This window comes from Megalobrama amblycephala, linkage group LG4 (genome assembly GCF_018812025.1).
Source record: "Megalobrama amblycephala isolate DHTTF-2021 linkage group LG4, ASM1881202v1, whole genome shotgun sequence".
In the NCBI taxonomy this organism is placed as follows: Eukaryota; Metazoa; Chordata; class Actinopteri; order Cypriniformes; family Xenocyprididae; genus Megalobrama; species Megalobrama amblycephala.
This window is the reverse complement of record NC_063047.1, coordinates 5,167,047-5,181,029: the sequence shown is the minus strand read 5'-3', so window position 1 is coordinate 5,181,029 and position 13,983 is coordinate 5,167,047. Positions and strand designations below refer to the sequence as shown.

At 36.6% G+C, this 13,983-nt stretch overlaps 1 protein-coding gene across 6 annotated transcripts in view; it reads left to right on the top strand.

Moving 5' to 3' along the window:
- Nucleotides 1-13,983, top strand: part of klhl13 (kelch-like family member 13) — a 58,687-nt gene that overhangs the window by 1,818 nt on the left and 42,886 nt on the right. For 3 of the 6 annotated variants that reach the window (XM_048186943.1, XM_048186940.1, XM_048186946.1), the window contains one exon: nucleotides 5,889-5,966. The exons of 1 other annotated variant lie outside the window; for it this stretch is intronic. In XM_048186943.1, the coding sequence (XP_048042900.1) occupies nucleotides 5,914-5,966 (53 nt within the window). In that variant the 5' untranslated portion in view covers nucleotides 5,889-5,913. Of the gene's footprint in view, nucleotides 1-5,888; nucleotides 5,979-13,983 lie in introns of those variants that run through there. 2 more of the 6 variants (XM_048186942.1, XM_048186939.1) reach the window with 1 other exon arrangement.

The window sequence follows — 13,983 nt, the reverse complement described above, 5'->3', positions numbered from 1 at the left end:
GGGCTGTGGTTTAGCACACATAGTGTAGTAATGTGTCAGAAGAAACACATATTTTGGTGACGCACACTCTTATAGTGCTTTACATGATGATTCAGCACACGTTTTAATAGTTGTATGAGCTATGCTTCATTTATGAAGATAGATCAGACACGTGAAAGGTTTGTCAGTGGCTAAAAGGACAGTTTGCTATGCACCAGTATTGATTTCTCATATTGAATTTGACAAGGGTTATAAGGGGTTTGATTCTATGCTTAATCCAGCATTGATTTCCAACCTTACATTCAACTCTGAGTAATGTCACGGACAACACAGAATCACATTACAGATGAAGAATAGTCTCTAATCAGAGAGAAGGGAAGTTGGTCAGGGTGAAAATATAAAATTAATTTTCCAAGCTGTCAACAGAGTCGTAAAAAAAATCTGATGCCTTTTCCTTTTGACAGTCCATGTTGTAATTTTTAAATTTTAGAAAAGGGTGATTGATTAAATATAACCGAGAGTGACTGTGTACTTAATTTACATCAAAGTTTTTTTTTTTTGTCTAGCCTTAAAAGCATGACTGACAGTTTTAAAAGCACCTTAAAGTGTGTGTGTGTGTGTGTGTGTGTGTGTGTGTGTGTGTGTGTGACAGAGTCAAACTGTTAGTTCTTTAAAAGTCTACAAGGAGACGTACTAAAACTCGAACATCTTGTGCTGTAGTAAGGTTTAGGTTGTTTAGCACAGCTTATCCTTGTTCTTCTTTGACCTCTGTCTGTTGCTAAGACACAGTGGTTGCCACGGCAATGGGGAAGAATTGTACAGGCAACTGAAGTGCTGAAATTCTTTCCATGGTGTGGTGCCTTCCAAAGTGTTCATCCTTGTGGCCTGGACAGGGTTGCCTCTTTACTCTAAAGTTCTTCAGGGAATCTGAAACACCAAATGTGAATTGAACAAACGTCACTGTTGTTCAATGAAAGAAGGGAGATTGTTTTGCTGCTTTTTTCATGTATAAGTGTCTATTTTTCATGCTCATATCTCGTTGAGGTTTCTAGAGCAGGTCTGACATGTGGAAAATGTTCAGTTCCTTCACAAACCTGTGAGTTGTGTAGTATAGATGCCAGGTAGGCTACAGGTTGTCATTGATTTTTCAACTCGAATGATGCTGCATGTTCAAAAAATATGTGTGATTTGGTTTCGGCTCAACTGCAAACGATCGACCTCAGTGACGGATATGCAGAAACACAGCAAGGAACTCATTTAGCAGGGTTGTATGAGAACACAAAAGATGCTCTTCTGCTGCCTTTAGTTTTTTCTTACAGAGGTTTGCTTTTTGGTCCCTGAGGTTCACCTTCTTGTGGAATAAAGCTGTTAAACACTCCAGCTGGTCATTGACGGTGTCAGAGGATGAGATGCTCACAGCTGCAGTGAGTGTGTCTGTACAGAGGTGGCATTCAGCGTCTGCTGCTCAGCTTTGTTTCTTGATCCATGAAGTGGCTGATGAGGATGTGTGTTATGTGATGATTTTCTTTTCAGTCTCCTGATCAGATGGCAGAGAGGAAGGGGTGGCTAGGAGACAACGCCCCAAAATATGAGCAGCTAAATATTAATAGAAATGCCATATGCTGTTCTGCCACAAATACTCACAGAGACAGAGGCAATAAAGGGAATGGCTATAATGGAAAAATGGATCTTGATTTTGAGATTTGCTAAAGATTTCTTTTAAAGGGGACCTATTATGCCCCTTTTTAAGAGATATAAGTCTCTGATGTCCCCAGAGTGTGTATGTGAAGTTTTAGCTCAAAATACCACTCAGATCATATTTTATAACATTTGGGGTTGAGCAAAAGCGCACCATTTTAGTGTGTCCATTTAAATGCAAATGAGCTGCTGCTCCCGGCCTAAGAGGGCAGAGCTTCAAGAGCCAACGCTCCGAGCGACAGAACAATCTCACGCACTAATAATGTCAAACTCTCTGTAGCAGTATTCAGTTCGAACCGGAGTCTGAAAATGATGCCTTGAAAGCCAGAGAATATATGCTGCATGGAGATAGAACAGGTATAGTTTAGTTTAATTGCGGTTATAACTTATGTTGTCATCTTGCTATTATCCACTATTAGTACAAGCCTGTTGTACCGGACCCCATCCGAATGATGGCCAAAACTTTACTGACGAGTTTTATGATGTTTATTGTACATCACACAAAACATGACGTGAACGTTTTTACTACAGAAAATCACCATACAAGAAGTGTGCATTGAAGTCTTTTATCTATAAACTCTCTCTCCCTTGTGTTATTATCAACATACACAGCGAATTACTTGAAAACTCATTACAACTAACATATACAGACCTTATGTGTTTTCGGGGGTGCTTAATAAACTGGTAAACTTTATATCCGTAAAACAACTCCGATGGACTATAATAAAGTGCGCACTCTCCCTTTCTGCCATGACCAGTATCGCTCTGGAGAGGATCACAAAAGTTTGCACTGATCCATCCTTGAGTAATAACTTCAACCACGGTGTCCTCAGTGACTCAGATGGCGGGAGTCTATGGTGCTTTGTATGTTCGTTGGTACATCCAACAACAGAACATTTCATTTGTAATGGTTTTTTTTTGGCACAGACATTGTATATCTCTAGCTGATACAGCAAGTAAACAGAAATGGTGGACTCTCTGCTTCTCACTCAGGGGTGTGTCTATGCTAACAGGGCAGCTCATCACCAGTCATGGGCGGGGTTTCCCCACTCTTACGTAGGGGGAAATATAAAACAGTGTGTTCTGAGAGATTGAAAATGATAAATGGGGATTATTAAAAAAAAGTATTGGCTGGATTTTTACCATTATAGGCTGGTTGTTTACACACACTGTGGACACGCATCTGTGTTCAAACACTGTATAAAAGTGAGTTTTGCATAATAGGTCCTGTTTAAAGGGTTTGTTCACACAAAAATGAAAGTTCATTAATTACTCACCCTCATGTTGTTCCAAACAACATGTAAGACTTTCCTTCATCTTCGGAACAAAAAAATAAGATATTTTTGATTAAATCAGAGATTTCTGTCCTTCAATAGACAACTGACCCTTTGACTCTTCAAAAAGCTCATAAAGAGATCGTAAAACACTCCATATGAATTGAGTGATTTAGTCCAAATTTTCTGAAGAGACACATTTAAAGGGTTAGTCCACTTACCTGATAATTTACTCACCCTCATGTCACCCAAGATGTCCATGTCTGTCTTTCTTCAGTCGAAAAGAAATTAAGGTTTTTGATGAAAACATTCCAGGATTTTTCTCCTTATAGTAGACTTCAATGGGCACCAAACAGTTGAAGGTCAAAATTAGTTTCACTGTAGCTTCAAATTGTTCTACACGATCCCAGACGAGGAATAAGGGTCTTATCTAGAGAAACCATCGCTCATTTTCTGAAAAAATTGAAAATTATATAAGTTTTAACCTTAAATGCTCTTCTTGAACTAGCTCTCTTCTTCTTCTCCTCTATTAGAATTCCAGCAGTGTAGACGCTGCTAAGTGTATTACTGCCCTCCTCAGTCCAAAGTTTGAACTAATTGTTATATACTATTGAACTAGCATATTGCATATAAAAATTAGTTCAAACTTTGACCTGTGGAGGGCAGTAATATGCTTAGCAGTGTCTACACTGCTGGAATTCTAATGAAGAAGAAGAAGAAGAAGAAGAAGAAGAAGAAGAAGAGCATTTAAGGTTAAAACTTATATAATTTTCAAGTTTTTTCAGAAAATGAGCGATGGTTTCTCTAGATAAGACCCTTATTTCTCATCTGGGATCGTGTAGAACAATTTGAAGCTACAGTAAAACTAATTTTGACCTTCAACTGTTTGTTGCCCATTGAAGTCTACTATAAGGAGAAAAATCCTGGAATGTTTTCATCAAAAACTTTAATTTCTTTTCGACTGAAGAAAGACAGACATGGACATCTTGGATGACATGGGGGTGAGTAAATTATCAGGAAAAGTTTATTTAAAAGTGGATTAATCCTTTAAACACTGATCAGGGAACATAAACAGAAGCTCAGCTGAACCTGCTTGACACGTGAGAACAAACCTCTTGTGGAAGCTCAAACATGCTGCGTAACACGAGAATGAACCTCATTGGTTCTCGCATGTCAAGCAAATCAAAAAGATCTTCATTTGTGTTCCGAAGATGAACGAAAGTCTTACAGGTGTGTGGAACGAGGGTTGAAGGGTAATTAATGAAGGAATGAAGGTGAGTAATTAATGACAGAATTTTTATTGTGGGGTGAACTAACCCTTTAATAGTGTTATTTAATTACTTAATGAATTATTAGTGTTTTAAAGATGAACTTTAAGTCAGTGTAAGATGATGCCAAAGGTAATCTGAATGTAAAGGGAAAATGAGCATGACCATTTAAACATCCAAAAAATAATGACTTTAGTATTGACTCATAAGATCTCTATCTCTAATATCATCTATTATCATCAGTCTATAATATCTTAAGTGAAACAAAATTTGGGTGAGTCATATGGAAGTGTTCATGCTGAGCTGCATGTTTAATCGTACAAAAATCGCAATCTCGATTGAAACACCCACACAATCTTATTTTATTAATGACAACGATCATGATTCTCATTTTATCCAGAATTGTGCAGCTCCAGTTTGTGCCATATGAAAATTGCCAATATGTCCAGTAGGCTTTAGTTACATCACTGCTATGAACATGATTTGCTGCTTGCAGGAGAGGGACATTTTTTTTTTTTTTCCTTTCTTTTTTCATTGGACAAAAATCTGTGAAGAGCAGGATGACTCCTCAATATTTTTGGTCTGAATGTAAATATTAAATACATATAGCTAAAAGCAAAAATTTGTCATGTTTAGTAGTATACTAGAGTTATCACTACTGTACCGTGACGGGGTAAATCCGGGGCAAGTCGACGACAGCCAATCAGAGTTCTCTCTTTCTCCGACAGCCCAATGCCGATTCAACATGCTGAATCGACCCAAAAAAAAGATAGCGTCCGACTAGAGCCAAAGGTGTGGAACACACTGAAAAAACTAAGCCGACCGACGGGTAGTTGGCGTACTTTAAGACATTTAAAAAATCTTACTGAACCCAAACTTCTGAACAGTGGTGTTGAACTCAGAGGTAACATACATGGGCTGCATTTCCCAAAAACATTGTAGGCCTGGCCTCAATAGTGTTTACAATCTACTTAAAGGGTTAGTTCACCCAAAAATTTAAAAAATAATGTTATTTATTACTCATCCTCATGTTGTTCTACACCTGTAAGACCTTCGTTCTTCTTCTGAACACAAATTAAGATATTTTTGAGGCCTCTTTAGACAGCAATGCCACTGAACTTCTCAAGATCCAGAAAGGTACTCAAAACACATTTAAAACAGTTCATGTGAGTTCAGTGGTTCTACCTTAATATTATAAAGCGACAAGAATACTTTTTGTGCGACAAAAAAACAAAATAACGACTTTTCAACAATATCTAGTGATGGGCTAGTGATTTCAAAACACTGCTTCAAAATGCCAAACTGCTGAAATCATGTGACTTTGGAGCTCTGAATCACTGATTCAAAACAAAAGATTCAAAGCAGTGTTTTGAAATCGTTGAAAAGTTATTTTGTTATTGTTTTTTTGTGCACACCACTCCACATTTTCGATGTCTCCCTCATCTAACGTGCCTGATTCAACCCATCAGCTCATTAGTAGAGGCTGCAAAACCTAAAATGGGTGTGTCTGATAAAAGTGACATGCAAAATGTGCAGTGGTGGGGGTCCTTAGGACAGGATTGAGAAGCACTTAAGCCACTGAAAACAAATCTATTAAACTAGATTTTATCCTCATCTTGATTATTTCCATAACTCACAATGTTCTTGTCGTTCTGCTGATGTTTTGAAGGTGTTCTGGGGTTTTGTGCCTGGGCATGGACCACCCTGTGCATAGAGGAGACACCATGTCCATCGGACTACACGACAGGTACTGTGCAATGTATGTCATTTCTTTCTTCTACACACACATACTTGTACATCACATTCTCTATATGTCACCCCTGTACAGAGACACATGCGTTCTCATTTACTTTCTCTCCTGCCTGGACACCGTCCTCCTGGTTTGCTTTGTGCATCTGTTTCTGTCATGAACACGCACAACTTGTTCTAAAGTGTCTCAGTTCTCTCTCTCTCTCTCTCTCTCTCTCTCTCTCTCTCTCTCTCTCTCTCTCTCTCACGCACCCCTCCACCAGTCTCGTGTGAGCTGTCATGGAGGACGTAGCTAAAACTGTGACATCCGTCCTGCTGTGTGTGCGTTATACAGTCGTCTCAGGGGGTTCAGGCTGAACTTTTCTTTTTCTTTCAGATCCAATAATATAGACTATGTTGTTGATGTCACATACCGGTACTAAACTTTAACTGTGCCCTTCAGTCAATTTTATATGCTTCTGTGTTCACACACTAGGGGTGTAGTGGTACAAGTTTGTCTTTGTATCAGTATTCTGTTGTCACTGTTTCACATTTTTGCCTTAATAAATAAAAATAAAAAGGTAATTGTGATTTACCTTTTTATTTCACAATTGCTACTTTTTCTTGTATTATGACTTTACTCACAAATTACTTGATTTTACACACTTTACTCAGTGATTTTATTTCTTAGTTTAAAGTTTTAATTACAATTTTTATTCTGAGACTGCCTGAAACAGGCTTCCGTAATTCAGAAATGCTCTCTGTCTGTGACTCATTTTGCGTGTTCACGTTTGTTGACATCCAATAGAGTGCTGCAGGAATGAGTCCTAAAACCTGGAAATGAGTTTGCATTTTTGCACTTCCTCTTCCATCGTCCTGAAGTCAATGAGTTTTTTTGTATGAATATTTGGGTAAATGCCTGAAATATGGTCTGTGGTTAACACAAGTTTAAGATATTTTCAATTTTATTCTATAATAGAAAATAAGTAATTCATGACTAAGATTGACTATTAAGTTGGTAGATGCTGTCAGGAACATTAAATCATCATCACACCAAGCAGGAAAACTCTTGCTAGTCTGCTTTTACAGTCTTGTTGTGTTTTTATTTGCATTCTTGCATACTTCTCTAACTCAAACATTCCATTTTTTTCTGCTGTAATCCAAAAGCCAATGGAAAAAATCCAATTGGCATTTTTATCAAAGGAATGAGGGTGATGCTTACTTCCGAGTTGACCTACTCTGTAAAACCGAACAGTGAAATTAAATAAATGAAATGAGTTTGTTTCACTCAAATAATAATGAATGTTCATTGTACTTAATGATTGAGTTGGTTGCAGCAGATTTATAATGCCCATCATGCTTTGCGTATAAGGAAGACTGTATAAGGAAAATAAATGTTAAAATTAAGTGTTATTTTGTGTGTTTTTGCACAAGGTTAGTTCACCCAAAAATGAAAATGTCATTTATTACTCACCCTCATATTGTTCTACACCCGTAAGACCTTTGTTCATCTTCCAAACACAAATTAAGATATTTTTGATGAAATCCAATGGCTCAGTGAGGCCTCTATTGCCAGCAAGTTAATTTACACTTTCAGTGCCCAAAAAGGTACTTAAAACATATTTAAAACAGTTCATGCGAGTACAGTGGTTCTACCTTAATATTATAAAGCAACGAGAATATTTTTTTGTGCGCCAAAAAAAAAAAAAAAAAAAAACGACTTTTCAACAATATCTAGTGATGGGCGATTTCAAAACATTGCTTCGAATCTTTTGTTATGGTAGAGCTCTGGATGAAACCATTATCACTTCTGAACTGCCAACACCAAACATCACATGTGTAAGGAAAAGTTAATTTTAGTTTGTCATTGGACTAAACAGGCTGCACAATTAATCACAATTTAATTTAATTTGCACGCGATTTGGCAAAGCCTACGATTATTTTATGCGTAGCTTGTCAGAGCTGTACAGCTCTGTGATCAGTAGTAAATGCTTCTCCATCTGAAAGCCAGAGGCCACTCTTGCGCAGAAACTAACAGGAAGCATTAATTGTATGATAATTTGAATGTCAATTCAAAGGTGCTCTAAGTGATGTCACGCGTTTTTAGGCCAAAACATTTTTTGTCACATACATCAAACATCTCCTCACTATCCGCTAGCTGCCTGTACCCTGAACACACTGTAAAAAAACGCGGTCTCTGTAGTCACCACAAGCTCCGAAAACGGCAATAAAAACAAACTGGTGCAGCCTGGACCAAGAATCATAATAAACATGCTCCAGCCAATAACCGACAAGAGTGATTTTAAATGCGCGTTCATGACTTTTTCAGGAAGCACGGATGGGAGGGGGAGGAGGAGGAGGAGGGAGGGTCTAGCTAGCTGTTTTGTTTGACAACACTTCGAACGTCAACAGGAAGTTACTCCGCCCAGGATCACTTAGAGCACCTTTAAATGAAAACCATTTATTTAAGTTAAACTAAAATCATTCATTCAAGTTAAATGAACACCATTGATTCTAGTTAGTTGTACATGGTTGATTCTGTTTGGTTTTACATGTTTCAATCACGTGGAACCACTGTTGTTTTTAAACCGCAAGGCTTTGAGATCAAGGACATGAGATCAATCCCTGTACAAACACATAGCAAACAGTGCGTGGTGGTTTTTTTCTCACCCCAAACATACATGAATTACTTTTTTCTTTTTTTCTTTTTTTTATGTTTTATAACACTCTCTCGCTAACCATGTACTGCCATACTAACCCGCTGACTAGTTCTCACTCGCAAAGATGATATAAGCGTGTGTCACAGTAGGCAGATGACTGTCTCCATAGTCATGCCTGATTGTTTGCTGTCTGTAATGTGTAAATCACAGCAGAATTACACCATGAGTTCAGATCACTATAAACACTCAATTAAACAGCACAGCTCCTGAAGTGAGCGCAGCATGTTGGCTGATGGATTCTTCTATATTGTTTAACAGGAAAAACAAGGCAACTGTGAATTCCATCGATCTGAGCCGACCTGCCGCCTGCTGAAATGTTACACGCACTGGTCTCGTTTTGTGTCTTCAGATGCCAAGTTGGCACTTAAGGGCCAAGCATGTGGGCATGTGGATTTGTGATGACTCAGACCCTTGAGATCATCGGACTAAGATTCAGTCAGCTGGTGTGTAGGACAGTATTGACAGGGCTATTTCTGTGTTCTGTTGGAGGAACGATTTATGAGACCTGTAGCCAAGAAGCAGTCTCTCTTATGGCTCTTTAAGACATGTACAGTGGCCCCAAAAGTATTAAGTTACATTTAACTTAGCATTGTATAACAAAATATCGAAGGACCCTACCATTCAAAATTTCTGGGTCAGTTTGAATTATTATTATTATTATTATTATTATTTATTTTTTTTTATTTTTTATTATTTTTTTTTTTTATTATTCAGCAAGGACACATTAAATTGATCAAAAAAGACAGTGAAGTTTTTTTGTTTTCAAATTATAAGCAAATGCTGTTCATTCCAACTGTGTTTTTGATTAAATAAATGTAGCCCTGGTGAGCACAATTCTTCCAAAAAACATTTAAAAAATAATACAGACTCCAAACTTGATGAACGGTGGTGTTGTTTAAACAAAATTTTTCACAAAACGTTTGTTAGGTTTTTAAATGATGAAACAATAAGATGGACACTTTGTGATTGTCAACTGTAGTATTGTCAAAAGTATCAATATTTCGATATGTATCGATACTGAAATATCTGAAACAATTCCAATACTCCTTTCTGCAGTATCGATACACCAATACCAGCTGCGCTTTCTTGCTCTCCTCTCCTACAGCGAGTTGACACACACCCGCCTCCTCTCATTCAGTTGTCTCATTCACTCCAGTTAAATAGTGTTGGTGTAACCAGGTCTGGACTTCGGCGAGAGATTGCGCATAATTCTAGTCATTTCCGCAGATTTCGCGCAGACACATAATAAAGCCGCCTCTGACATACAAATGCCAAAATGAGCTTTTTTCACTTATTAATGGTCAAATACATGTTTTGGTGAGTATTAACGTAAACGGTCGTAAACTGTTCAGGAAGAATGTGTAACAGTATTTTGGATCCGTGCATGCGTCAGGTCTTAAAGGGACAGCAGCCTAATAAACGTGCTGCTCTCTGTTAATGTTAATCAAACAACAAAAGACACAGAGAAAATCACTTACTGCTCTTGACTGATTGTTTCTTTATTCAGTTTCTTACCTGAATACTGTTAGACCTACCTGGAAATATAAAGCAGTCTATTTCATTTGTATCTTTATTATATTGCATTTATTTGTGCTATTGTTAGTAATTTTTTTTTTTTTTGTTCTAATTTTATTACTGTTTACTTGTCTTTTTTTTAATTCAGTTTGTCATTTGAAATCAAGCTTCCTTGTGCTGTGTGTAAACTATTGCAACACAATTACTCCATTGTAAAAACAAATACAGTTAGCAAATAGTTGTGAGGTAATTGTAATGGTAATTGATTTTGAATGTTTGTATATGAAAAAAGCTTAAAAGCTCTATCGTATAAAGTGATCTCTTCAGAAGAAATGGATGGATAGATGATAGACAAAAAAAATTAAAAATGATACCCTCCAAATCATCAGACGCGCGCTTCCTGTAGAGACGCGCACTTATGACTGCGCATTAGCTTGATCTAGCCTGAAAAATTGTTTTGTTTTGTTTTTTCCCCCATGATTCAAGCGTTTAGAAACAGAATTTATGAGACAGTTGAAGTCAGATTTCACTGGTGATTTCAAATATGAAATTTAATCAAGCTTGGCAAACAGCTTTGAAGAATTTGATGTTTCCCCATTCAAAGAGATAGGAGCTGCACTTGCATGCCCAAGAGGCATTTCAAAGATGGCCGCCAAGTGAAATGACTTATGTTTTAAGGGCACTTTGATGTGAACTTCATACATCCAATACCAAATCACCTTGATTAGTTAAGTGTTTGCAAAATTTGCTCACAAAATTTCTTATAAAACCCCTATCTTTTGTTTGCGCTTATGTGATTGTCATCCGAAAGGTCTTAGTGTGTGATGACGTGCTTGTGTGTCTTCTGTTCTATTTTGCTGGTTTCTGTCACTCTCGTAAACTCTCTAGCACACACTGATCCTGTCTTTAAGCTGTTTAGGACCCTCGACCATCTGTTGCATACTTGTCGAGGTTGCTATGGCAACAGCTTCCTGTAGGAGAGTCTGAACTGGTAACGCAATCTCAAGTAACTTTTGAGCTTTGTAATGGCGCTGATGGGTGGTTGATTGTTGCTTTGGATTATCCATTTTCCCCCTAGCAATTTAAAGACTGTTAAAGGTCTTTAAGTACAGCATGATGATGGTGATTCATATAAGAATATTATCTGTGAACTTTCCCTCATTTTTTTCCTCTCTCTCCCTCTTTAGCCATTGTCATCGCTCGCTGTGACACTTTTCATCCACTTACTTATTTCACCCGTACCTCATTTCTTCTTAGCCTTTTTTAAATCTATACTTGTCCCTTCCTGCCTTGTCAGCTGTTTTTTCTGTCCTTCCTTAAGTGCTTAATCAAGTGAGCCTCTCTCTCGCTCTATCTTTCGCTCTTTCTCTCTGTGTGCTACTCTTTCCAAAATGCTTTGAAAATGACAAATGCGGATTAATTGTGGATTTTCTTTAAGCTTTGCCAAAAATACTTTGCTAGATCATACAGCCACCAAATGCTCTCTGATCAAAACCTTCATGACATGCTGATCGTCTAGTGGCTATTATTGCCTCTTCTCTCCCTTCATCCCTTTTTGTACATAAAGATGAGGTTTGTTTCAGATGAAAGTCTTGTTATCTGATGTTTTGCATAATTTCTGCATATAACTAAACGTAGAAAGTCAGTAAGTTTCAACAATTTCCATTTAAAGAAATCATTTGATCTCTCATAGCTTGACAGTTATACACTAAAGAGCAAGGAAAAATGCAGAATATTAAAAGCTTTTTTTATTAAATAATGAATCACTTCCAAACCAGTCTAAAACTTTTCAAGAAAAACTATTCATGTAGGACCTTGTTTACAAAATGCTTTACAAAAGACGGGGAGACTGTTCTCTGCCTCTGACAAGAAAGATCAAAATGTGTATTATTTTGTCAAGTTGAAAATGCAGTTTGGTTTTGATTCATATAAACTGAGCTGCTTGTTTTTATTTGACTTCAATCTGGTTTTGAGGACTGTTGTTTTCAGTATCTTGCTCATTCATTTAAAGTCCCTTTTTAGACAAGACCAGAATATGATGCAGTTTAAACAAATATATGACTATATTAGCTCTGAACCAATGTGTCTGATAACAAAAAAATTACATAAACATATCATAAATACTATTCTTTTGAATATCGAAATAATAGTTTCATGGTTTCAACGTGAATATTAAACAGCACAACTGTTTTCAACATTGATAATGAGATTAAATGTTTGAGTTTGTTAATATTTTAAATTGTAATATTTCACTTTATTACTGTTATGCTGTATTTAAAAAAAAAACAAAAAAACTTTTGTTTTTATTCTTGTTTTTAATTCTGCCGTTTGTTCTCACTGAGAAGCAGCATGTTCTTTGAAATGTTCTCGCTTAAGCCCACACAGTTATTGAAACTCACTTTCTGAGTGTGTAGCACAGATCTTTTCACAGTGACGAGTGATTTAACATTTAAAAGCATTTTTATGCCAATTATCTCTGCTATGCCATTTTATGTTTCTATTTTGCAGTCAAGGAAACCCTGCTCTTGTTTCTAGGAAATATGTTTGTATGAGATAAGATGCAAATGCGCACTTAGAGGGCAAATGCCAAAAGGAAAAAAAAAAAAAAAATATATATATATATATATATATATATATATATATATATATATATATATATATATATATATATATATATATATATATATATATATATATATAAAAAATTGATTCACATACATACATACAGTGGTGGTCATTATTGGCACCCTTGGTAAATATGATCAAAGATGACTGTAAAAAATAAATCTGCATTGTTTATTCAATCAATTGTTCCTTTTGATCTTTATTTTATAAATTGAGCAAAAATCTAACCTTTCATTGAAGAAAAAGAATTTAAAATTGGGGGGAAACTCACATTATGAAATAAATGTTTATATCCAAAACACATTGGCCACAATTATTGGCACCCCTAGAATTTTTTAGTATACTCCCTTTTTTTTTTTTTTTTTTTTTTTTTTTTTTTTTTTTAAAAACACACCAGGGTGATCATGAACATGAAATTGCCCAGCCATGAATTCCTGTATAAACATGAGGAAACACAAAGGCCAAATTCCCTTAATCATTCATCACAATGAGTAAAACCAAAGAATATAGTTCTGATGTGCAGCAAAAGATTGTTGAGCTTCACAAAATAGAAAGTGGCTGTAAGAAAATAGCTAAAGCATTGAAAATCCCACCATTTCCACTATCAGGGTAATAATTAAGAAGTTCCAATCAACTAAAGATGTTACAAATCTGCGTGGAAGAGGACATGTCTAAATCATCCTAATGCGTGGTGAGGAGGTAAGTTTGAGTTGACAAAGACTCTCCAAGGATCACAGCTGGAGAATTGCAGAGATTAGTCGAGTCTTGAGTCTCAGAAAGCCTAAAAAAAATTATCAAACAGCACCTACATCCCCACAAGTTGTTCGGGAGGGTTTCAAGAAAAATCCTCTGCTCTCATCCAGAAACAATCTCCAGCATATTCAGTTGTCAGACACGACTGGAACTTCAAACGGGACTGACTTCTATGGTCAGATGAAACAAAACAAAAAAAAGAGCTTTTTGGCAGCAAACCCACCAGATGGGTTTGGTGCACACGTGGATAAAAAGTACCCCATGCCCACGGTTAAATATACTGCTGGATCTTTAATGCTGTGGGTCTATTTTTCTGCTGGAGGTCCTGGACATCTTGTTCAGATACATGGTATCATGGATTCTATCAAATACTAACAGATAAAAAAAATCAAACCTGACCGCTTCTGCTAGAAATCTAATAAT